Source organism: Python bivittatus, unplaced genomic scaffold, assembly GCF_059951505.1.
Source record: "Python bivittatus isolate LINGU-HERP-01145 unplaced genomic scaffold, Pbiv_v1 ctg000700_np1212, whole genome shotgun sequence".
NCBI lineage: Eukaryota > Metazoa > Chordata > Lepidosauria > Squamata > Pythonidae > Python > Python bivittatus.
In genome coordinates this window covers 52,896,856-52,924,035 of record NW_028277098.1, presented here as the reverse complement: position 1 = coordinate 52,924,035, position 27,180 = coordinate 52,896,856, and the positions used below count along the sequence as shown (strand labels likewise).

The 27,180-nt window shown below is 39.2% G+C and overlaps 2 protein-coding genes across 5 annotated transcripts in view; both read right to left on the bottom strand.

Annotated features, from left to right (window-relative positions):
• LOC103064217 (potassium voltage-gated channel subfamily A member 3-like) overlaps window positions 1-15,305 on the bottom strand; it is a 30,650-nt gene extending 15,345 nt beyond the window's left edge. Inside the window, exons 1-3 of one of the 2 annotated variants that reach the window (XM_088153999.1) lie at window positions 11,335-15,305; window positions 8,217-8,295; window positions 7,783-7,853 (exon numbers count right to left, since the gene is read on the bottom strand). In XM_088153999.1, the coding sequence (XP_088010125.1) occupies window positions 13,053-14,867 (1,815 nt within the window). In that variant the 5' untranslated portion in view covers window positions 14,868-15,305 and the 3' untranslated portion in view covers window positions 7,783-7,853; window positions 8,217-8,295; window positions 11,335-13,052. The remainder of the gene's footprint in view (window positions 1-7,782; window positions 7,854-8,216; window positions 8,296-11,334) is intronic. The other variant, XM_007432665.4, reaches the window with a different exon arrangement.
• A 4,252-nt stretch (window positions 15,306-19,557) lies between these two features.
• The window catches only part of LOC103065326 (zona pellucida-binding protein 2-like), a 39,517-nt gene continuing 31,894 nt past the window's right edge, over window positions 19,558-27,180 (bottom strand). For 2 of the 3 annotated variants that reach the window (XR_015798479.1, XR_015798481.1), the window contains one exon: window positions 20,084-26,443. The gene's annotated coding sequence lies outside the window, so the exon portion shown is untranslated. Of the gene's footprint in view, window positions 27,018-27,180 lie in introns of all 3 variants that reach the window. The other variant, XR_015798480.1, reaches the window with a different exon arrangement.

Here is a 27,180-nt window from a genome sequence, read left to right as displayed (position 1 = left end):
TTAGAAAAAAGTGTAGCCAAAATTCTGAATTTTTTTTAAAAAAACCAATTTTTGAAAATGTTTTTTTAATTCCCAGTGAAAACTATGCTTTAGGAGAGTTATTTTCCCCACCATCTTATAAAAAGTCACAGAAACTCAGCAAAGAATAACACATAGCACGATTTCATTTGGCACAGCTCAAGAAAAGCCAGAAACATAGCTTCTCTCTCTGTTGATTCATAAACATAATGCACATTGCTGCATTTAGCAACTTGCCAAAGACACTCACCAAACTTAAGGAAGAGAGTAATTGCATTCAGCAGGCAGCCTGAAAGTTTGATATTACCAAGAATATCCACACGTTCAACAAATAAATTAAAGGAACATAATCTTTGCATATTCCAACTTCCAACTCGAACATCTCATCAACATTATTAGCAATACTCATGTAGAGCTTCCAGTGCACTGCACTCATCTTTGCGTGTGCTTGAGCTAGAACAGAAAGCACAGCATGGAATACAACGCACACATTACTCAACCCCTGAATTGTAACTATGCAAAAGCAGCAACCCAATCTATTAGGCAGCCAACGGATAGCAATCTCTCTCTATTCTTACATTCACAATCAGCCATCTACAATCATATCTGGATACAGATGCAGCAATCTGTTGAATGTAGGCAGATCAATAATTGGGGTCCATCACCATCACTGCCTTTGAAGATGTGCGTAAGTAGCTTTAGCTTCTTCCTCACCATCCCCATCCCTTCACCTAGCCACGACCAATAGTCCTAGCAAAAGAATATTTCCCTGCTATTTTAGCAAGTATGCTGGGTGGAAAAATTGAAAAATGAAGCCAATTACAGTTTTGTTTTGTTTTTTTTAAAAAGCCTATAACAGGACTTAAGATTCTCAGAACACTTCAAACACTACCATTTGAAATAGCCCTATTTTATTTTAGGCTTGGAACAAAATCAATGTGTTTTGTTCTGAGGTGAGAATTCTCAAAAGACATATTTTATGCTGAGCTCAAACTACTTGGACCAAGTTACTGGCCCAAGAGTTTGAGCCTATGACGTTTATAGGAATCACTGAGCTTTTCCCCCTTTCCCAGCAATGTATTTTCTTCCATTCTCAAAAAATCAGTCTCTACAGCATTCCTCTTGCCACATCTCTAAAATAAGGTGATGAAAGGTGCTATCTTCATGTGAGGGTGGGGCTGCATCTGTTGGAGGCTGCTGTGAGGGAAGCACAGAATTAGGAGCAGGGCCAGAGAAGGGGAGAAGAGAGGAGCAGGGAGGGTGAGGGATCTGTGCCTCCCTAGGTTTTTTTTCCTCTCCAAGGCTATACACCTGCTATAAAAGAGAAAAATCTTGCCAATTTTTCTCTTCTCTAGCAAGTCTTCCAGGAGGTTGCCATTCTTACCTTAGCCTAAAGAGGAGAAAGAAAGAAAGAAAGAAAGAAAGAAAGAAAGAAAGAAAGAAAGAAAGAAAGAAAGAGAGAGAGAGAGAGAGAGAGAGAGAGAGAGAGAGAGAGAGAGAGAGGGAGGGAGGGAGGGAGGGAACTTTGGCTGTTAGGGAAGTTCTGTTCTCTCTGGCAGCCAAGACAGAAATATCTATGTAGGCACAGACCTTCAGGTTTGGCTAGATGGAGCGGACAATCCAGGAGTAGGCCAACTGGAGCCCTAAAGGTTGCCAATCTCTTTCAGGCTTCTCCTCCATGCAAATTAGAATATTTTTGAGGTAGTATTGCATTTTCTGATGCAAAACAGCACTTTCTAGCCAGATTGCTTGGAGCTGGCTTCAGCCTGCCTCAGCAACAGGCTGGCAGCTGTTGTGAGGGTACATTCTCCGCAAATGGTTGGCTGGTCTCAGCACTGGGGTAAGGGGGGGGGGATGTGGTTGGGGCTGCTTTCTCTCACAGCATTGTCAGGACAGGATAAATCAGGAGGAGGAGGGACCATACTGCATATGCAACCTGATTTTCTTGGAGTAAGGATATTTTTTTAAAAAAAGGGGGGGGGTTCTTTTTAATATAGCTAGAAAGATATAGTCCTAAAGCAAAATGAAACAAATTCTTTTATGGCTTAATGTTAATGAATTCTTTTATGGTTTAATGTTAATGAATTACAACTCATCTAGTTGTAATTTGTACGTTATAATGCAAACCGCTGTTAGTAAAAAATCACAACTGAGTACGATGCGGTTACTCAGCCACAGTCAGGAAAACAGAAAGATAACAGAAAGATAAACAGATAAGATTGGTGTATTAAAAAAGAGAGAGAGAGAGAGAGTTGCTCAGCCTATTCTATTTTCTGCAACTTTCCTAGCATTTCAATCTTTAGATCTTGCTGATCAAAACAGGAAGAAAAAAGCAGATGAGAAATAGAGGCATGGTGAAACAGACAAGCAAGCTAAAGTCAAAAGTTTCCCACAGTTCAATCTCTTACAAGACAAGGCACATTTACTGAAGCATGGCCCCATTCATTAAAAGAAAAAAAAAAGATGAAATGAGGAGCACTGGACAGAATTTTCATGCTTGAATGAATGTTTGGCAAGGGCTTGTTTTGAACCAAAAATCCAGTACAAACACAATGCAATACTAACCAGTTACAGCAGAATTAAGGAAAAGGATTTTTAAAACCTCCAAGCCAATGTTACCATTTTCCTCATTATCAGCAGCATTACTAAAAAGGCTTTATACAATTTAAATATATGCATGTTTTCTCAGAAAGAAATACCATTGAAATCAGGGAGGTGCAGAGTAACTCTGAAGTTAATATGCCCAGAAATGCAGCCAGAGAAAAATAACTATACAATGAGCTTTGATGTTATCCTGAATATATTCTAACATATTTCTCTAATAAACTAAAGATGTATATTCACCTCCCTGTATCACCATCATGAAATAAAAGGAATTAGCAACACAAGTTGTTTGGAAGGACTGGTGTTCAGACAACTCTGAAGTGTACTTCTACCAACTGAACAGCCTGTCAAGCAGGCTTCATCCTCAAAATATCTATTTTGCCCCATTTTCAGCAGTGGAGTTGGGCAGCCAATAAATTTAAATAAATAAATAAATGTGGTGTAAAACAATGAGATGCAGAAACCTCTGCCATCAAAATGGCTAATCAACAATGAGCAAGATTAACTCAAAGGAGTAACTAGCACTGGTGTTCTAGTTTGTTCTTCCTGCACCCATATCACATATCTTTATTGTATATGTTCAAAAGACTACAGTATTGTAGGATACGAAGCAGAGTAGTGTGGGCTGCACTGTTCAGAAACACATTAATTATTCATACCACTTTCTCCTCCTTCTCTAATGACCTGTTGATGCTAACATACCTAAACACAATAGGAACAGGTGGCATACTAATATGATCTCAAGCCCGTGAGTTGCTTGTTATTTGATCTGATGTCTTAGTCCAGCTTTCCCAATCTGATGCCCTGAGGTTGTTCTATGGCTAAAGAGTTCCATACATTTTAGTCTATAAGTTTCTGGCTGGAGCTTCTAGAAGTTGGAGAACATGCAGAGAAGTTTGATCTAGTCAGACAAATAGTACAGATGTAATACTTTATCTATCAAATATCTCCATAGGAAGAATTAAAAGAAAGCAGAGCCAAGAGCTTTAAACAGTTGCTATTACTGGTCCTTGAAGAGGGGAGACATATTTAATGAAGGAATAAGGAGTCAATTTCAAATTTTATTAAAACTGGGAATCACCTCCCCACATTCAGGGGAAAGAGGACTAGTGTTACACCTCTGCCATCTCCTATCAACCCCAGTATGTAGAGAGTGATCATTTGTAGGAGACCCTCTTCCTTTCATGGAGGATTTCCAGCAATGAAGTACCTTTAATTCCCATACGATATTTTCCTTCAATGTGGGTTTTATGTCATGAACAGAGACAGGAGGGAGACAGGACTGTCTTGCTTGTCCCCACTCCCTCAGGACAGAGGTAGACCACTCACAATGTTAATAATATCTAGCATAGATGAGAAATAGAAAAGAAAGTAAATGGACAAAAAGGAAGTTGTTGCACAACACAGAAAGTAAACTTTCTTATTTTTCTCAAGAGAAAATGGAATAAAGTTTATAGTTCTTTGAGTCCAACTCAGTAAACAAGACCTAAATGCAAATTCTCAAACACACTACTATCCCATTTTTAACTATCCACTTTTGGACACGATTGTCAAGTAAATGACTAATCTAGACCTTCCTTTTTTAAAGATCTTATCTGATTTCTGGATTCATTCCTGTCTAACTTTGAGTGGGATACCTGAAGCATTGGTAACCTAGTAATCTTGATTCATGCAGCAACAGTATTCTTGGTCATGCTACTACAAGTTCTACCATGATCATTCTTGAGATACATTATAACTCATGTCACAAGGTTGATCCTGCCCATTCCTATTCTACACATACAACAAAACCACTAAGCATGATCATAAAAATGGTGCAATGTATCCATCCATAGGAGACAAAGACGGCTTTCTACTGAAAAGATCGTGGTGCTTTCTGTGGAAAACTAACATGGTGCCATGCTATTATTAGTCATGTCATTATAATCTTTGGGCAAGACTCTACAATGAAAGTTTGGTTGAAGTACCTTTTATGATTATGAAAATTTCAGCTACTGTAAAATTTGAATAAAACAGGAATAACATTGGAGAGCACATTGTTGTTCAGACACCATGGGCATTCACAGGGAGCAAGGAGGAGCAAATGATGAAATATGCATCCTTTTTTGTATTGTGTTGTGATATTGCATGCAAGTACATAAGGGGCAGAACTTGCATTGTGATATTTCAATGCGTATTTCAACCTTCTGACAAAGTTTTCAGTTGCTGCAGATGCCCGTGGTAGGCACCATTCAAATTGCAAGTCTTGGTCTTTTAAAAAGCCTGAGAAGTTTGGGGCAATCGTACACTGAGTGATCATCCTATTTTCTGTTTCCTACTGCCATTTCTAAGACCTACTGTCTTTTAATAAAGCCAGATGAGCATTAAATGCATACACATATTCTCCATGTCCATGAAATCTCATCAATCTAGAGACTATGGACACTTCTAGCACAGCTCCTTGCCCTATTAATTAAAAGATGCTGGCAGGGTATTCTGTCTCTCCACTCCTTCCAGAGGCTTTTATGGATAAGAAAAAACATAAGTCATGAGAAAAAATATGAGGGTTACAAATGGTAGACAATTTATCTGAACCCTATAAAAAGTTGTGAAGGGGGCATTTACTCATACAATAAAAGCCTTCTCCAGAAACACTTTGTAAGGCATGAGATTCTTCCAAAAGCATGTTTATATGAGCCAATGAAAGACTGGGGTTTCATGGGTATCTTAACTATGATCATATGAGAGTTTATATTTGTATAAAGTTTTCCTGCCAACTTAATGTATTCAAGATATAAATCAATAAAATAAATATTTTAAGCAGTGACTGCTGTTCAAGAAACCTAGCTACAGTTTGACATATAACTACTATATAACATGGCAATAAGAAAAATACGTATTTAACACAAAACATAATGTCTATTATATCTTTTTCCTATTAACCTATATTACATACAGAAATTATCCCACAAACAAAGCAAAATTAAAACCAGATGAATCCTCATGCTAGCAAATTCCAGCTTGTATTATATATTGTTTAATAGCACTGTGTTACTATTTATGTATGTATATACGTATGTATATATGTGTGCATGTATGTGTGTGTGTGTATAGACACACAGAGTAATATACTACACACAAAATATTGTGAAACTTTATACAGTTGTATTTGTTCTGTTCTGTTTCCATACCACTCTGCAAACTGTTTTTTAAAGCATGAAAATTCATATACTGTATATGTTCATATATATTTTCCCACAACAAATTCATAATATACATCACTCCCTCAACATATTTGGTATACAGGTTTCTTGATATATGCCCTTTTGTATGCTAATGTCTCTAATATATGCATTGCTCATGCAATTTTGAACTAAGAACTGAATCATAAAACTCAGGTACAGAATCTGCATGTTTGTTTAGAAAGTTCAAATACTATCTGTGTGCTTGACATTGACCATTCTCTATTTATAGGAATCAAATGGCTGCTCTTTCACAACAAACTCAGGGGTAACACTGCTCCACCTTATGTTCAACTGTCATAGCCAATAACACAGCAATAATTATAGAAAAAGATGCAAACATACCAACACTGAAAGGCATAATTATGGCATTAGAAAATGTTACACATTACTCATGCATGGAAAATACCAATAAAGATGCCTCTTCTACATGAACTTCCCAGAATATCATAATAATCTGAGTGTGTTCTGAAGTTAAATCTGAACATTTGCAAACTGAAATAAACCAGTAACTAGGGTTGGCTGAATGATTGCATAATGTCAGACAATCCAGTCCCTGTATAATCTTTATACATTAGGATATTACCGGGTCTTTTTCCTACATAACCCACCATGATATTATAAACCCATATTTAAGAGTTCTATAAAGAGAAGTGATTCAGTATTCAGGGAACACTGCTTCTTTAGAAAGAAGTCCAGCCTTCCTCGAGGGAGAGGTCAAGGGCCACATACATAAGAAACAAGGAATGTTAATACAGGAAGCACAGAGCAGAAAAGTTTTGTGAGCTGCTTGTTGGTTCAGTATGGAAGGGAATGGGAAACACAAAATGATTTAAAATCATTTCACAGAGAGATGAATATGACCACCATAAGCCACAACCTACGTCCTGGAAACCCCATTAGAACTAATAATTTCAGACAGGAAAAGGTATCAGGGTGGGTACTCAAAGCTACCACACCACAATTTCCCCTTATCCTCTACTCTCCAGGTATGTGATCACAAATCCCATGATCTTTAGCGAAGAGAGGGCTCCTGGACAGATACCATACTCTGTACTACTCCCAAATGAAGCCAACGTGCAGTAGCAAAGCACTGACTTAGATGACCAAAATGCTCAGATTCAATCATGGCCGCAGGATCTTCATCAAAATGGTACGGAAGAGCCAAGCATGCATCTGAGACGGTTAGATTAGCATTTTCACACCAGAGTCTCTCTCTCATTTGCCAATATCATAGGTATACAGCAATACTCATTTGTCAGCATATGCTGGGGTTACCCAACTTGTAATTAATATGCCCCTCCGATTCACACAAATGACAGTAACAACTGGAAGGTAATGGTCCTCTTTCTGCCACCTTTCATGAGAAACCAGGCACAGCTGAAACCGAGCTTCATAGCTTTTATTAAACGACATCAAGGCCAAGGTCAGTTCTGACTGTCACACAGAAGAATGGAGGTGAGGCTGTGCCTATGTGTCTGCAGACTATCATTGCCTTTGAACGCTACAAGAGAGACAGTGTCATAAATACAAGGCTCCTCATTACCACATCTCTACACTAGGCCAGGCTGTGCCTATTATATTACTCTAGATGAGAAACATGAATACTGGGAACGTGAAGCCAGCAACCCCACAGAGGCACAAAGTTGTTTTCCCATTGGTCATTTCTATTTCTCTTTGTTAGCCTTACTGGTGGTCTGCATGGTATTAAGGGTGGGAACCACCTTGCCTCTGTGAATGTTGAATGGCTGCCTGGCTGCCTGTGGAGAAAAGAAAAGCAGAGGATGGTGATGAATAACAGGGAACAGAAGCAAGCGGCAGCTCCAGAGAATGACGTGAACGACCAGAGTGAGAAACAGAGGTGCTTTCATTCAATGCGCCTTATCTTTAGAGCTCCCCCTGTTGAGGATGACAATATAGTCATTACAATAATACTCACCCATCTGCTGTAGGGAAGGGACTGTTGTCTGCCGTTTCAGTTTGTTCTGCTCCATTTACTTTGGCTCTCATCTGATAAAAAGGAATACATAATGGACGTTTGGTCAGCAATGACAACAGGGAAAATCGGATGGCTAGTTTTTAGGAGGAAAAGTGGTAATGCTCCCCATTGCTTTCACTGGTGCATCCTGTGAGTTTGTCTAGATACAGTACTCCTGTCTGTGGTTCACTGGTCTCCAGAATCCCTGCACCGCCAGCAAAGTGAGGAAGGGTTAAAGTATCAGTTTGTCAGTACTGTACGTAGGGGCATCTGTTGCTCCAGACAGCCATGGCTTTTCTTGGGGAGACTGATTAGAAAAAAGATGGCAGAGGTGCAGGTGTCATATAGTGAAGCACACTTTACTATTTTCTTATGAAGTCCCATATCTTGCTTACCTTGTGAAGTATTTTGTCATTGCAGTTCCAACTGAAAGTGTAGAGTTAAAACTTGAGGCCGGGAAACTCTGCAAGGGTTCTGAGAAAAAAAGTTTTGTTTATCAGCCCTTCGCTTCTTATTTTCCCTCATTCTGTGGTGTTTCTTGTTTTTACAGTGTTCACTTTGTGCTATGAGTGAAATCTTTCCGTTTTATTTAATTATAAGATTATTTGTACGACACTTTTTAGGCTTTAAAACTAGGCCTCAAAGTGGCTTACAGTTAAAAAAAAAAAAAAAATGTTTGTCCTTGATTTCTAGACATGGGGACAAAGTGATGATTCTTCATGTTATAGTTTTGATGTATGCGAGTTACATTTACTGGCTAAATGCCAAATTACACATAATGTAGAAAAATGTGAAATAGATGTCCTGATTTTTATTCCCTCTGAAATGCACTCATAGGAAGATGTTGCTAATTTCTTTAAAGTAGCAAAGGAGAGGGAAAATATTTAACTGCCTCCTTACTCTTCCCTCAGATAAACATCAGGGGTGATTTAGGATATAAAATTAACACAATTTGGAAGACTTATTGCTGTGGCTGTTTTGTAGTAACTGACAACTCCTTACTGCAGCATTAAAAAATGAGGGGAAAGTGTTACATAGGTGTAAACACAGTCATCACTATCCTTGGCAATAGATGACATGACCCTCAGTCGTACATCTTTAATTATGTGCTATGATTGGCTTTGGTGGTGGCATGGAGAGAAGGACAAGTATATGAGCGTCTCCACTTAATAAACACTGAGGTTTGGTATTCTTTCTGCAGAGGATGCATTACACCATCCTTGGGACACTACTGACCCTAATGTCTGCTTTCCCCCATTTCTAAATGCTTTGTTTTCTCTCTTGAACTGGTGGTAGGCTCCCAACAGTTGAAATGTCTCTATCTTGATTTTCTTTTTCTTAATTGCCAATGTGACATTTCACTAACACAAGAAGGATTAAGTACCATTCTATTCTATTCTTTGGATTTATTATAGAATTGTACAGAATCATTCAGGGGGCATTTAGACCATGGAGTTCAACCACTGCCTCAGATCAAGAATCCAAATTAAAGCATCCCCAACTGTTAGGTAGTCTGTCTAATCTCTGCCTGAATCGATTCAAGGTAAAGGAGATCACCACTTCCCTGGGTAATTGGTTTCACAATTATTAATAGGATAAATGTAACCCTATCCTATTCTAATGAATCCAGATAACTGTTCTATTGGAATATTTGGAAAAACTTCCCATTACTAGATAGGCTTGCTGTTCAGTACTCATTATTTAGCATGCAAATGTATGTTAACTGTTTTGATTACTTATACATCTCTTTGACAATCTTTGCACTGATATGACAAGCATGAATTTAGTAATAAATCAACATGAAATAAACCAAAAAAGAAACTAAACATCTGCCTTGAAAGATCTGACAGTCGTAATATTTTGTAGAGATATTACTAGTAAAGAAAGGAAGGAGGAGCCATTTTAGTGAGACATTTTTAAATGGCCTTTTTCTGTTTCATTTGGGGATAGAACCATCAATAAAAGCAATTCTCTATTATTATATTTTATCTGATTTCAGTCCATAGTGCCCTGGGTAGTAATGAAAACAAAGCAGTTTTCAGAGTCTCACTCCAATATTTTGGATTAAAAGCAGAAATCAGAATAATGTACACCATCCATTTCTTGAGCTGATAGTTCCTATTCATTATAATGACCTGGATCCAAAGAACAGTGAAATTAGTTCTGCCAAATGTTACATTCTCTTGCTGCCTGATGAGCTTCTTTGGGAACAAGGAGAACTTCAAAAGTAGATTGTGATGAGTGCAACCTATCACAAAATGAAGCATGGAATGTTCCCATTCAAGTCTCCAACCAGCAAGCAATGCTCTTTTCCAGAATACATCATTCCATCCTTCTCTTCACTTTCTCACTTTATCATCCCAACAGCCAGTTAGCATTCTGAGATTACCAATCACATTCAGTCTTCATTAGAAACTGTGTGGAGTTCTCCCCCGTAGGTTTTTCCTTAAGTATTTTTTATAGTTCTCAAACTCTGGGCTTTCCCCAAATGTACTATCCCTTCCTCACTGATGATGTTATTTTGGCTAAATAAGCAACAGCACACTTACTTGGACAAAGGAAACAATGGTGCGGGAGGGTGTTTGGGGGGAAACGTCAAAGCTCATATTGGGTGTCTGTGCACTTAGATGCACCTAATGTAATATGGATCCTACCTAAATAGTTCTTGTTCTGTGTTAGTAGTGTATGTTTAACAAATGTAGGATTTAATCGTATGATCAATGACAATAATGATGATGATGATGATGATGATGATGATGTAGAAGCAGCCATTTCTATAACTTTTTATTGTCTTTATCCTCTCTCTCAAATCTGATATATAACTATGTGAAATTCACAGACAGATAAGCAAAGTGACCTATTTTACTGGCCCTACACCTTACAGATACTACCATCTGGTGGAAATTACAAGGCTCCATATAGTGCCACAAATAGCTGACGATGTGGCCAAGTAATTTCTCGCAGTGAACTGAACTTCTTGATTAAAAAAGAAGTAGATATGAATACTGCATGGGACCACCACACAAAAATTCTTTTTTTTTTTTTTTTTTACAAAAAGCATGCAATTAAGTCTACAGAATGATAGAAGAACTAGCATTAAATTTCATAACATATTACAGAAAGGAATATTAGTAAAGCATTAGGGGCTAATATAGCAAATCAAACTGCACTTCAGTAGAGATGTAGATCCAATTATATATTCTGAAACCAGATATACTAGAAGACATTTATTCTTAAACCAGTAGAACTACCTTTCAACACATAGTTTTGCTGTGCTTCTAAAATTAAAGGCAACAGACCTATATTAAAAGAAATGAATTGAGAGTAATAAAATTCCTTAAAATGAATTAGGGAATTAAAATTAAATAAAGCTGCACGTCATCTATAAAACAAAAGACACACAACAGGCTTTTGTTTTAATTCCATGATTATTCTTCCTTACTGACCATAGGATGATATCTTCACACATTATCTTAGGGAGAGCAATTCTTCTTGCACTAGCAAACAGCTCACCTGTGTCTGTCTGATATTCCATAGCTGCAGATGTGTAGTTGAGAGAAGATGGATATACATTTCCCAGAGGATTTTTAAGTATTTTTGAACCAACACTTCATCATCACCATTACTTTCCAGATTGGCATCCTTTTGTAATAAATGTTTTGGTCTTGTTCTTCAGTGCTGTACATGCTTTGAAAAGAGGGGTATTTTGCATAATACTAGGTCATGTGCAATAAAAAAATTATTGTAAATCAATATTACATGATTTATTCTGAAAAAGGTAGAGGGCAATGCCATCTTTTTAAACCTTCTATGCAGTTGTACAGGTAACTCACATAGAATTAATTCCAGGTTTCAATCATCAGATATCAAATTGCAAAAGAGATGTGGAAGATTGGCAGGGAAGAAATTCTTTGCTTTTGGTCAAACAGGTGTTTAATTATATTATAGTGTGAAGTACAGTTTTTAAAAATTCCATCTTAACTCTTTTCTTCATGATGTGCAGCCATCTCAAATTTTGCCCATCTAAAAATGGTATGTACAGAGTAACGCCTAGCTTCCACAACTAAATCTCTTAGGGATTAATGCTGTGTACATTTGTGTGCATGTATGTGTGTGTGTATGTGTGTGATTTATCAGAGCAGCAGCTTTTCTGTGGAACCACAGAAGTTGGAACCATCTGGAAGGGTTACTATAGAAACAGCAGAAGACTGAGGGAGGGAAAGAACGGATGCTATGACAACCTTTGGGAGTTTCCCAGGAAACCAAAGTTGCTATGGAAACTGTACCACTCAGGTCCAAATTAGTAACTTCCGCTGCAAGGCGTGTTTGTCACTTTAATCTTCTTGTGATAGATGCAGCCGCTTATCTTACATGCATTGGACATTGATGGAAATACCTCTTTTGCTTCCAAGATTTTTGACTGAAGCTGCAGTCAAAATAAAAGCCCACTAGAGGTTCACTAAAAACTAAGTAATTCATCACATTCAGATCATCAGGATATGATCCAGTCGGTCAATTGTTCAGTCTTACTGTGTAGGAAGTGTAATACTAGAACACACAGGTAGCACTTCAGATTCAGAGCAGCAATTCTTTGGGAATTCAGGGATCAAAGAAATCCAAAATCACAATGGAAGTGTTTCCCTCGTTGTATTAAAGTGATATGACATATGTCACGGGCAGATTCAGAATACACATGGCTCTAACCTAACATTAAAAAAAAAAAAAAATCAAGACTGCAACCTCATACATCAGATGTTTCAATAGCAGCCATCCTATTATAATGGGAGACAGTTTCTGACATTTATATCATCTTATTCTTGTCATTCGCTGGAGAACTGTTACGTTCATTATCCTGACACTCCATTCCCTTCAATCCAACAAGTGCATGCGTAAAAGAAAAGCACATCAACAGTATAGCTGCTCTTTATAAAATCAGACAAGCAAGTTTCTCGCCAACATCCCAATGCCCTGCAACAAACAGCGCAGAATAAAAACCTGTTTCAAAAGGGAGCAGCAACAGCACATTCTTCGTGTTCTCTTATCTACCTTCTTTCTTAACATCTGCTTGGTTCTTTGTTCTTCTAAAAAAATATTCTATCTTCCGAAGGAAGGACCAGAAAAGTGTAAGTATTAAACAAGAGCACAAAGACTGACAATGGTGCATGTTCCTCACAAATACTGATTACGCAGACTTCCTGTGATTTTCTTTCCATCTCTGCGAAGGATGTCTTTTAAACATCCGTAAAGATTTTTTTAATAGTCACACAGTTGGGATTGTTTGTGCCGGTGCAGTTGCTTGTTTTAAAAGCAGCCTGTTTGAATGCGCTGTTGCTGATGCCTCCCTCTTCTATCACCATATACTCCGACTTGCTGAGAGTGGAATTACTACGAGCCTTCTTCAGCTCCTCCGTGGAGGAGAGGTGCTGGCAGCTTCCTACGTGCATGTACTGGGCTTGTTCTTCCCCTTCGGTTTCCCGATGGTAAAAGTAGTTGAAGTTGGAGACAATGACTGGAACAGGCAAGGCAATCGTCAACACACCAGCGATGGCACAGAGAGATCCTACTATTTTGCCTCCAATAGTGACAGGATGCATGTCCCCATAGCCCACCGTGGTCATGGTTACAACAGCCCACCAAAAGGCATCAGGGATACTGCTGAAACTTGAAGTGGGATCATCAGCTTCTGCAAAGTAGACAGCACTAGAAAAGAGGATAACACCAATGAAAAGGAAAAAAATGAGCAAGCCCAGTTCCCTCATACTGGCCTTCAGAGTTTGCCCCAAGATCTGCAGCCCTTTGGAGTGCCGAGAGAGCTTGAAGATACGGAAGACTCTAACTAGCCGGATGACTCTGAGAATGGCCAGAGACATTGCTTGCTGCCCATTCCCCTGTCTCTCAGCCAGTTCAGTACCCAAGGTGATGAAATAAGGTATAATGGCCACAATGTCAATTATGTTCATAATGTTCTTAGAGAAGGTGGGTTTGCTGGGACAAGCAAAGAAGCGGACAAGCAGCTCAAAGGAGAACCAAATAATGCACAGAGTCTCCACCACAAAAAAGGGGTCAGTGAAGGATGACACCATAGATGTAGCTGAGGAAGAAGTATTGGTGAAGAGATCAGTCACAAAAGGACTACCCCCAGTCCCAAATGTTCCTGCAGCACTGTCATAGTCACGGTCATCTCTGAACTCAGGCAAGGTTTCCAGACAAAAAATGACAATGGAGATGAGAATAACTAAAACAGAGACAATAGCAATGCCCCGAGCTGGTCCAGAACTCTCTGGGTACTCGAAAAGGAGCCACACCTGGCGCTGAAACTCCTTCTCAGGCAGAGGTCTCTGCTCCTCACGGATGAAACCTTCATCTTCTCGAAATTTTTCCATGGCCTCTTCACCTAACTGATAAAAACGTATTTCTTCTGAGAAGATATCAATGGGCACATTGACAGGGCGGCGGATACGGCCTCCAGATTGGTAATAGTAAAGGATGGCATCAAAGCTGGGCCGATTGCGGTCAAAAAAATATTCGTTGCGAAGGGGGTCGAAGTAGCGCATCCTCTTGCGGGGATCACCCAGCAGAGTCTCCGGGAACTGGGCCAGGGTCTTGAGCTGGGTCTCGAAGCGCAGACCTGAAATGTTGATCACAACCCTCTCGCAACACTCATGCTCCTCTCCGCTGGTGCCCACTTGGTGATGGCTGTGGGGAGGAAGGGTATGGGCAAGAGGGTGGTCATAGCGCTCCCCTCCCAGCAGGGCATGGGGATGTTGGGTTTCGTCGATCAGAGGGTCCTCTCCACCCACCACAGTCATGCCACCCTCCAGCTCCCCGTCCTCGTCTTCGTCCGCGTCCTCGTCGTCCTCCTCTTCTTCCTGCCCTTCCTCAGGGGCGGAAAGCGTGCCTTCGGGGAAGAGCTGCTCGCTGTAGCCCAAGTTGTGGTGGCTGCTTCCCACGACACCGCCGACGCTGCTGCTGCTGCTGCCGCCCCTCGAATGCTTGCAGGAAGACGGGGCGGCCGGCGAGCGCAGAAGGCTCAGGTGCTCGTCCATAAATGAGACGAGAGCGCGAAGGGGAGGCTGTTTCCCCGGCGGCTGACCAAGCGAGACCCCAGGCGGACGGCCAGAGCAATCCGCCCGGTTCCACCGGCCACCGCCGCTGTAAGGAGCCCGCCCGGCTCAAAACATCCTCTCCCAGTCTGGATGCCGCCTCTCCCGCCTTTCCAGTCACTCGGTCGGCGCCGCCATCGCCCACGCGGTTGCCCTCCCGTAGGAGCGAGAGGCAGAAGGAGACGAGCAAGGGGAGCACACTGCTCTGGAACGAAGGAGGGGTCTCCTTCCCGTGTCTCCAGCTGGTGAGAGCCCCGAGCGAGCAGCCCGCTGCGCTAGCGGCCACAGGGAGACCCGGCGCGGGCGCCTGCTTGGCTTCTGAACAGGTCAAGGCAAGCGAGCAACACGTTACAGAGAGAGCAGGCGCGAGAGGGAAGAATGCGAGAGTCCATCCCGTGGGCGGCGACTGCGGTTGCAATCCTTACTTTGCAGTAAGTCCCCCCGAGTCTCAGCGCCCAGAAAGGGTTACCTCCAAATAAAGGCGCACAGGATTGCGCTGGGTGAGCGTCCCCTTCCTGCGCATCAGCTTTGGTGCTTCTCAAAAGCTCGTGCCCCTTCCTTCCATCTAGGGTATGTGAGAAATAATGGGCGGTTGAGGAACAGAGGTTCAAACCTCCTCGGAGTTGTCTTCTGGAAGAAGAAATTGCCTCCTTGGCACAAGTCTGCTTGCTACCCAACAGCTGTAACACAATAGGATCTAGCTGGAGGCAAGGACGATGAGGCACTCGTCCTGGGGCAGCTTCTTTGCAAGGCTTGTCAGAGCTGGGTCTGCAGGCAGCTGCTCACCCTGTGTCCCTTGCAAGGTCACACAGTCTCCAGGATGGAGGGAACCCATCTTGCATTGCAGACTCTCACCCAGCACTTTGCTATTTCATTCCCACCCTTTACAAAAATGTGCCTCCCCAATCAGCATCTTGGGTTGTGGGGATATTGACTCTGATTCTGAGTTCCCTTATCTCTAAATGATACATGGAATCATTTAAAAGATTGAGGATTAGTGCTGTCTGGCTGGGTTGCACAACCCATTGAATCAGAATAGAACAGCCAAAGATATTCTAGCCTAGTGTTATTGTAAGAACCAAGGCTGTGTGATTAATTTATGGTCCAAACACAGTGTCTGTGTTACCGTATTGTAGATGGGCTAAAAATACATTGTGGTGATGGGAAGGCAGCCTATTCAGAGCCCTGTTTTACTCATGATTAACAAGTGCACATCTTGACTTAAAGGTAAAGACTCCCCTGAGTTGGGGTCTACCCTTCGTGACTATGTAGACGTCTTGACAACCACTGCCTTTTTCTAGGATACTTGTTAATTTTCTCTGCCTAGCCTACAGATCCTGAATTTCTTGATAGTCACCAAGGCAAGTCCTAACCAGATCTAACCCTGAGCCTCTTAGTTATCAGCCAAAGTGGGCTAGATGCTGCCATTCAGTGTGAAGCTTTGCCTAAAGTCTTTGTAATAGATGCCTTGGTTTCCCTCGCATCTTCTCCCCATTTGGGGTAAAAATAAGCACCCACTGACCTTTCCTGTTTTTTAAATTAATCTCTATAATCAGTGAGAACTTGTTGATCAAAGAAAAATTATATACCCAGCAGAGCTATTAATCTGAGAACATGGAGAGAAATTATGATATCCATGACTACCAGATATGTTTTAGCTTAATGGGGAAAGGTAGATAAGAAGAAACAAGAAAAATTATGCCAAGTGTGGAGAAAGTGGATCAGGAAAGGTTCTCTCTCATAATGCTGGAACGTGAAGAATGGGAAATGCAAGATAAATTCAAAATAATGTTAATTCAATTTTAATTTTACTTAAACAGAGAAAATTCCTATTGTAAGATATAGTGATTGCTGCCACCTTGGCTATCTTTAAAAGGGGATTAGACACATTCATAGAGAATAAGATTAGCAGTGATTCTTAGTCAGGATGAGTCTAAATTACCTCCAGTATCAGAGTTGTAGGCCCCTTGATATAAGCAGGCAGGAAGTTCAACTTATGGGTGTCACTAGACCTCTGTGGGAACAGAATGCTGGAGGAAAGAGGTTGAAGACTTTATCCAGCAGATATATTGTTATCAAAGCTCAAATAAATAAAATGTATTGGATCACTTTTGGCTATCCTCAGATTTCTTGGGATTTTAAAGAACTCTAAAAGGCTACTGGGGCAGGGCTTACCCTGGTAAATTCATGTTGATTCTTCAATAAGATTTGTTTTTCTGTATGTTTGCTCATTCAATCTTTAATAAAACTTTCCACTGATCTATTCAGAAGAAACCATATGCTTGCCAGCTTGTAATTTCCTGGACCCATTCTAGATTACCTTTTAAAAACTGGCATCATACTCAGAATCATCTAATCCTCAGTATAGAGGCAAAAAAAAAAAAGGACTATGTTGGTTCACGTCAAGTTGTATTGATTCAGGATGATACTATTCCTTCAGTAACAACTCGTCCACAATCAGTCTGCTTCCTTTGGTTCAGTCAGAGAAGATATGAATCCCTTCTCCACCAGAAGGCTGGAAGTGTGATTATCTTCACTGTTCACAAGCTAGTCAAGAACGATCACCATTGGGTATCCCTGTCATGGGCTAAATTGTTTTTTTTCTGATAGTGTTGTGGAATAATTTCTTCTCATGACTGCACTGAAGAATAAATCTGAATTATACCAGCTTCTGTTTGTAGCCTAGGTTTTTAAATCTGATTACATGAACAAGTTAATCCGAAACAAACCCAAGTTATTGTTTTCAAAAAAATTATACTCTGGAAATAAGAAACAATGGACAGGAACAGTCTCATATGCCTTTGCACCTACCTCTTGGAGTTCAGTGTCCTGCACACTATTTATAACCCAAATGTAACCTAGAAAAAGTTGCCCAACTGGGATGTACAGTAAGTGATAATAATTCATGGTTTAGTGTTCCTCATGAAATACCTAGTATGGAAACTCTGTAAACAACCTGTTGTGCCTAATGCATGGATTCAGTGTGTGCATGAATTTAGTTGGATTCTCTACCATACTTGAAAGTATCTATTCAAAAACATCTGAGAGAAGGGTCATAGCTCAGTGACAGAACATCTGCTTTGAATGCATGAGGTCCCAGGGTCATTCTTAGTATTTCTAGAGGTGTAAAGGGGAAAACATTGTGGGAAAATAAGAGTCAAGAATATAATGCAGCTGCAAAATAGGCTAATATGATTCCAGGCTTCATTAAGCATTTTAATAGTCACTTTTTATCTTTTTATAATGATTCTTTTTATCCATTTGTTATTTTATTCAATTGTTGTATGCCATACAAAGGGTCACTTTGTATGACATAGGCAGCTATATAAGTGCGATTTATGAATGAATGAATGAATGAATGAATGAATGAATGAATGAATGAATGAATGATAGTTTCCAAGCCACCAGAAGTATTCTGCTTTATCTGTAGTACCCAGACCCATCTACTATACCTTAAGAAGGATACCGACAAAACAGTAACAAAGATTATCAGAACCATGGATAATAAGTCCTATAAGAAAAGATTGAAGAAACTAAATAACACCAAAAGTTTGAACATGATAGCACTCTCCAGGTACCTAAACAGCTATAATCTAGAAAGGGGCAGCACAAGATCTAATAGACTTAACTTATAATCAGGTAGGTTTGTCTTGAAAAAACATCTTAATAGTTACAATCAAATATCTAGCAAAACAGTGAGACTCCTTTTGCTTGGAGATCTTCAAACAGAACGTAAATAGCCATCCATTAGGATAGCTTAGCTTTGCACTGAGCAGAGAATTGATGGGAGACTCACAACGAAGGATCAAAATGAGTTTAACATCCAGAAGGAAAGAAATAAGAGGGTGAAGAAATTAACTTACCTTGAGGAGGGGGCAGAATATGGTATTTGGAGCCATATATGAGGACATTCCATCACCATGGGATGACAGGTTGGCATAGCAGAAAACTTGCCAGCCAAAGGAAAGATAACTGAAAGTAAAAGCACCATTTATCATTATGTCCATTAGACAATCATACACATGTGCAAGTTGTTCTGCTTCCAATGCAAAGTTCTAGCTGCATTTATAATACTTAATCATTGAATAAGTGTCTTAATCTCTCCATTAATTAGGGTGTACAAAAACATATCATTTTGTACCAGATATGAGTATTACATTATTGACTTTCTTCAAACCAACATCTTATTTTAGACTGCATCTTCGGTGGGGCAGAAATCAGTGGAAACTTCATCAGGTATAGCTGCAATTCATTCATTCATTCATTCATTCATTCCTTCATTCATTCATTCATTCATTCTCTCTCTCTCTCTCTAAATATATATATATATATATATATATATATATATATATATATATATATATATATACACACACACACACACACACACATATGTATGTATATATGTATGTGTATATATATATATATATATACACACACACACACACACACATATACACACACACATACACAATATACATGGAAACAAATCCTATTGTATCAAGTATGGACTTCTGAATATACATGGATAGGATCAGATTGATGTTAATTAGACACAGACTACATTCTACATCAAAGCAGAATGAGCAAAATGTAACTTGTACTATTTGGTGATGTCATAAAGATTGCAAAATAGATTCATTTTACTAGTTAAAAGACTGAAAGCACTTAAAGTTTAAAGTATTATTGTTATTTCAGATACAAAGCAGCTATTTTTCATAATGCTTTGAAAGATCATCCTAAGAATATAATAGTAAATGTAATACTTTACAACTGAACAATGAGATTTGGCAACTAAACAAGATCAGCCCTTCCTCCTCTCAAATTACACAGGGTTATTCAAGCTAAATGACTTCACTGACATTGATGAAGCATCTAGCTAAATCCTAACCATCCCTGTAGATATGTAGAAAGTTGCAACTCAAAGTACAAGAAGATCTATTTTAATACTCTAAAAGTATGATTAAAGCATGGGATTATGCTGGCCAAACAAAGTTAATTCATATTCCCCCATAATGGAGATCATGTTATAGGGACTATTACAATAACAACTAGATACACAGTTACCCGTCTGCAGAGCTCCTATTACATACCATTATTTTATCATAAGATAAATATCATGTTTGCAAAGCAATTTAATCACTAATCCACAGCTTTGCCATAGTTTAACCATTCACCCAAATTTAAGAACATTTCATATAATTAAGTCAGGAATACATTATGTTGACCTTGAAACAATGTTCAGACAAATATTTTAAAACTTTATTAGAATGATTCTCAGTTACGACCACAACAGTACAAAATTGACAAAATATTGTTCAGTATGTTTTGGCTGTTATTACAATGTCCAGATTGAAAGATGGTGTTACTCTTGCAAAGAATCAGATAAGTGATGAATTCACCAATGGTTATATGAAATCATTCATTTGCAATGTCTTTCCTTTCATTTCAACTGAAACTGGCTCAGTTCTGGGAAGGACTATAACCACAGTGTAAAGAACTGATTTTAAGAAGTCTAAATCATGGTGATACTTCTCGTAACACTTTGGAAAAGGTTTATTCCTGTGCATAGACAAAGAATATTGTCTTATGAGTGCAGGATATTTGAGAATAACCTATTAGTAAATGAGAGAATAACATCTTATTCTTTTCATAGGCTCTACAGTATTTTGTCATTATTCTAGCTTTGCAAGGTAAATACTTCTTTTTCTTGTATAGAACACCAACCTGCTACAATCACTAGTTGGGCAATCGTGCACAACAGCAGATGACTTACTGTGCCTTCAATATCCTTCATGTCATCATCAAGGGCATTCAGATGGCATATAAAAATAGAGCATGACTCTGAAATATAATTATCCTCGCTTCAAAGAGAGGCAAAAGAAAATGGTGCTTTGTCTTTTATAATGATTATTTTCTCACATTTAAAAATGATAACAAGCTTTTATGTATTATGCTAATGAGATTTGTATCATCTCTTTGTATGTATTATGCAGCATAGTTAGAAAATTTAGGGAAGTAATCAACTGAATAAAAAGAATGGAGGGTAGGACCACAGGTATAAATAATCCTGAAACCAGACTATGGGAAATTTTGTTTTATATTAATGAAAAACCTAAACATTCCCGTGTTGAGTTCAGTCCTTGTTACTACATGGACATGTCCATATAGTTCTTACAACAATATTGAAGTAGTTTGCCATTGCCACATTCATTCCACACTATAATTATCCCCCATCCTTTCTTAGATCTTTCCACCATCCTGTCTTCTTTGTTCCTATCTTATTGTGCCACTAGCTGACAAAGATGGAACCAGGAAGCCAAGTGAACTTTTCTAAAGAATGCCATGCTAATGATGTACTTAGGCTCAGCCACCCAGACCCTGTTCTAAAGCTACAAACTCTTACTTTCATTAATGCAGGCTTCCCTAGCTGGCTGCCTTTTCAATGTATTAGACTACAACTCCCATTGTCTTCAACTGGCACGATCAGTACAATTCCCATAATCATCATCACCAGCTGACATGGAAAGTATTAGACTGGAGACGACTGGGCTAAATACAACGTAACAAGCATAAGAGTCACTTATTTTAATTGCCAATTATGCATTTCTACATTTCCTTCATTTGAGCAAACTCTTGGTGTACATGTGTGTGTGCATATGCATATTGTCTTGAGCACAGATGTTAGCTCCTACCCTTATTCTGAAAATAGTTGCTCTTTCCATACTGCTACTTGCAGCCTAGCTTTACAATGCAAGGTGGAATCAAGTAATTAAACATTAGGTCCAGTCACTGCCGTGCTGTATGCTGAATATAGCATTAGAAGCAAAACAGGCATAAGCAGCACAATAGCACATGAAGCAAAGACAAGTAGGCAGGATAGAATGTTCTTATTTGCACTTTCAATATCTGTGATCTCTTCACGTCCTTTCCCATAAACTGTGCTTTTGCCTAAATAAATATCAAAGAGCATTCAGTGTGTTCCTTTCATCTGTAAATGCCAGAGAGGCCCCAAGATTGGATTTCTTCCTCATGCCAATTTGGAGTTGGTATGACAAATTCCATCCATTGCTAAGGGAACACAAAAACATTGGCAAGTACTCATTTAAAAAGTCTTCTGCTTATTCACCTCTGTGGCCTTAAGCTGGCTCAGCTGGAAAAGCTCTGGAAGTGCTAGTTAGACCCACCACTTTACTTGCATGTATCAAGCTCTTTCAACTGTGTGGTAATACTGGCAGCTTAGAAGTGGAATTTTCCTAATTATATCTATCATTGTAATTGCCTTGTTCAGATAGTAGAGACAGTTGGATGGCCTTGGGGTGGCAGAGAGAGGAAATGAAGCTCATTTTTGTAGCCCAGAGAAATTTCACAGTGCGCTTGTAATCTTGCCTGCTTGTATAGAAATTGTGAGAACCCTTGAGAAGCCCAATACTCTTATGTCTGTAACAAGTCCCAGAACTATCTAAGTTCTGTTGATATGTCAAGAATGAACAGGAGAAAGATAGGCATTGTGTACTAGTAGGGTTACCATATCTGGCCTGCAAAAATCCAAATGACCAGTCGTTGGCAGCCAAGGGTATTAGAGTTTTCTATACATCTTTGCATTTGAATTTATGCAGCCTAGATCTGATAACCCTATTTCTATGGGACTGATGTTCTGGAATTAGACACAATTGTGGAAAACAGAAGTGATTTAATGCATAGATCACATTGCATGAAGAACAACATTATTGCAATACTAAATAAATAAATAATTTCTAGATAAGAGTATTTTAAATGTTAATATAACAGAGTAAAACAATTATATAGACAAAATAATGAAGATTCTTGTGGTACCTTAAAGCTGAGCTCTTATGGATCCCAGCCTACCACCTCATATGCCGAGAGGAGTATGTTTCCTGTTGAATCACAGCTGAGCCAGAAGTAAAGTAACTCAGCCGCCTAGTGGAAAACTTCAGAGCCACACAGCCCTTTGGGACTGGTGCAAATGCCATATAAGGAAATGCAATTTGATTAATCATGAGAAACCTTTTTAAATCTATTGATTTCTAGCTCTGCTATTTTGTGATGAACTTGGCCTTTGCAATTCTTTTTCTTAAGAAAGGCCATCTTGAGGTCAGAGGCAGAGTGTCTTGGAGACTTGCAGTGTTGCCTCACTGGTTTTTTGATATTACCACTTTTAAAGTCAGATTTGTGTCCATTTAGTCTTCTGCATAGAGATTGGCCAGTTCGTGTAATATAAACTAGAGTGAACATTGTTGGCAGATGATAGCGTGTGCTACAGTAAAACCTAAGCCAGTGTATATTCTTCTGATTTGTAGGGACTTTCCTGAAACTATGATATCAATATAGCTACAACAGCCATGACAGGCCACAAAAACCATGTGCCACATTTTTTGACCACACCCTGCAGACATTCCTGGCTGTCAGTGATGAGAACATATGTGGATTTATTTAAAACGTTTTCATACATGTGGGGAATGAAAACAGAGCCAGGAAGTGCATATGGATAAGAGTTTCTCATCAGTACTATTTTAACCAATTAGTCAGCGCAGGAAACCCTTGTTATTTCTAATTACTGTTTTGTTAAATTTAGGATTTAGGTAATCCTTGTGGCCTCTTGCCTTTCTAGCAGTTCCTTCCCTCTTTCTCTCACTCCCAACAACAGTATGCATAAATACTATCCCTCTCGCAGAAAGAAGAAAGAAGACACCACTGTTGTACCATTTTTCTTGCCACAGAATTTGGTTTCCATGTCCATCACTGGTATATAAAACATGGACAGCAACCAAACAAACATGATTTATATACTGTATGTACCTCCACAAGCAATAACAACAGCAAAATGGGAAAAGAATAAGGGGGAGGAAATCAAAGTACTTGCCTCATATAATAATTTAAAAATGATCATACATTCAAGAGCAATAAATACTAGGTAAGCCAAACAAGGTTAATGTATCAGCTAAGCCTTTGTAATTAATAAATCAAATGCCCTAGGTAATGCTTCTCATATTTTTATAACATTTAAGGCTGGAAAACATTAGTCAGTTAATTCAGAGGATCTTATTTGCAGATTTGAAGTGTGAATTTTAACTGGGGTTTAATCAATGTTGCCCTGTAAAAATGTCTCATGCCCTTGCTGGAATGAACAACTTCAATATTTTGTTCAGACCATGCATGGAGGAATATTTTCCAGAAGGTAATGGTTTCACCTGCATTATTCACTTAAAATGTACAGTGAATCTGATTGCTTCTTAATAGCGTACAACAGGACAATATATTTGTTTCAACCAAATAATAAGTCAGTCCAGATCAGCAGGTTTATTGGTCAGACCTGATGTCACTACTTGCTGGTCCTGACTGTCCCCCACCCGCTTCTAGCATTCTAATTAGTAAGCACAAAAGCTCTGTAATTAGTTATCAGCAACAAAGAAAGCAGTAATGTCTTATAAAGCAAGGGTTTGCTTCAGGGAGAGAGGAGAGCTAGGGGTAGAGATAAATGTGTTATTTATTCCATTTATTATTCAATTAATCCCCATCACAATCAACAGAATTCTTGGTCATTTACATCCTCCATCAATACAATGAATAAAAAGTCCATGGTAAAAACAAATCAAACAAAATAGCAAAATAAACAAATCCAATATCCATAGCACTAAAACTGATGGTTTCAACTCATATCTCAAAGGATTCATGAACTCATTTTTATAACATTTGGAAATTTGACAGCATAGGGGTGTGTCAAATTCCTGGGTAGGTGCTATTCCAAAGTGCAGATGTACCAACCAAAAATAAGAACCTATAAGCCTCCATCCGCCACTTCCTTTGTGGAATTGGAGACTTCTGACAGGTTGTCCTGGGACATAAGTGTTGGACATGTTGAGATTGGTTGGAGAAGGTAATCCTGTAAATACCTTAAGGCCAAGCCATGTAGGGCTTTAAAGGTTAAAACCAGTGCTCTGAATTGTATTCAGAAGCAAATATGGAGCCAGTCCATGGTTTGGAGTGAAGGTGTTATGTGATTATGCCAGATTGTGGCAACCAGCATCTGGGCCACTGTGTTGTGGACTAATTGAAGTCTCTAGGTTGTCTCCAAAGGCAGACCTACCTAAAGTGCATTGCAGTGGTCCAAACTGGTGGTGATGAAAGCATGAGTTCCCATAATAAGGTCCTCATACTGTAATGGGAAGTAGGAATAACCTTGAGGAACAGGAGGAAGAGCCGCAACCAAGACAATGGTCAGATAAAAGAAATTTGAGTCTGAGGCAGAAATGTAATTTAAGACAGCATCCTAGGCTTGACCCTAGTTCTCACGAAGATAAAGGGAGGGAGAGGGGAAGCGTATCCAGACGTTCAAGATTCTGTTACCATTCATAATAAAAATATTAGCATTCATAACGCTGATTTTCTAGTCAAAGGGCTGACAAATACTCGAGGGCTGCAACTGGCACACCATCTGTCCCTGGACAAAGGGCAGGGGACACACCCTGCACCTGCTAATATAGCAGTAGCCACGAGTTCAGGAATATCCCCAAGTTGCAGGCCTGCTCTTTCAGAGACAGTGCCACCCCATCAAGAGACAACACTGGAGGCAGTAGAGAACCCCAGTGAACAAAAAGCAATTCCAGCTTGAGTTCAGTTATCAGCCTGTGTCTTCCCATCCAGACTGTCACAGCCTCCAGACACTGGGTTAAGACACTGACAGCCTCTCATACATCTAGGGACCTAGTAATATGGCAATGCAACTCATCCAGTCACCCATCCAAACCACCATACTCATCTTTCCACTGAAAGTAGGACCAGGCAAAGCAAAGTATTGTAACAAAGGTAGTAGTGGCACTTTTCTTTCTCCCAGCAGAGAATTGCAGTTTTTAAAGGGGGACTCAAGTATTTATAATCTTCTTTCTTCACAGAAGCCTCTCAGCCATTGCAGCTCTCCTCTGAAGAATATTTTGAAGCACATACACAAAGCCGCATCTCTCCTTCATTAGTGTAGGAACGGCTCTTGTAACAAAGGAACACGTTTTGCCCTATAAAACTCTAAAACAACAATCACTCAAAAGAAACATCATGTGAGTAATGAGTTAGGCAGAGATGAGATCAAATTTACCGATTTGCTCCAGGACTTCAACAATCAATTTAAAACAATGTCATCAACAACATTTTTATTTAATAATTTCTCCTAGAAATAACAGCTCCACATTATTCTGTCAGATTGTGGTGATTAAATGTTGGGCATTATCATGATTGTTGCATTACATCGCATTCTGTTATCATTTATTTGGTTTTGATCAATTTGAAGCATATTTCTTTTTCATTAAAATCCACATATCATATTGTATGCTGATATGTGTTGAAGATGTTAGATTAAGACCGGGGAGAATCAGGTTCAAATCCATCTTCAACAAAGGATGCTTGCTGGGTGTCTGGGCCAGTCATTCTCCTTCAACCCAGTCTACCTCACAGGGATGTTGTGGGGAAAAATTTGAGGCAACAGTGCTGTCTGTTGCATTGAGGTCCTAGAGGAAAGATGTATAAATTAAATGAATAAATGAATGAATGGAATATTGTTAATTCTTATCGAAGACAGATAATCATTATTTCATCATTTTCCTCTGAAAATCCTATTAGCCTTATAGCACCAAATTTCCACATTACGTATTAATTTTATACGGTGACATATCTAAAAAAATAATGCTTTGGGAGGGAGTTGTTCTGTTTTTTTTTTAAAAAACGCGTATCCCTATTCATCTTTCTGAAGACTGTTGTGCTATGCATATAACAAAATATAATTGATTATTCATGAGAACTAGCAGCCTAATCCTCCCTTTGTGGAGATGCAAGGTGAGATGATATGTTCCAGAATTGAATGGAGATTGAAACTGTGACTGTTCCAAAATCAAACTACTTGGCAAGCGATCAGTTCTTCCGATGTTTTTGTTTCAATCAGTTGGAGGGGGTAGTATTTATTTTGATGCCATCAATGAGGGGGGGAGGACAGATAGGAGTTCCCCCTTTCCCCGTAATTATTTTCTGATTAAGAGTGCTCCTCTCCTGTGGCTTCACCCACAGGAGCCCAGCTGCTGCTATTAGCTGCATAGGAAGAAAAAAGATAAGTACAAATGAGAACATACCCCATCATAACTAATAGCTAATCTGGGGTGATTGAAATTACAGAACTGTCAGGGGAGGAAGAGTTTTTAAAACCAACTCCTAGTAGCATATGCCTGGGCAAATAATATCTTTTTATCCAGCT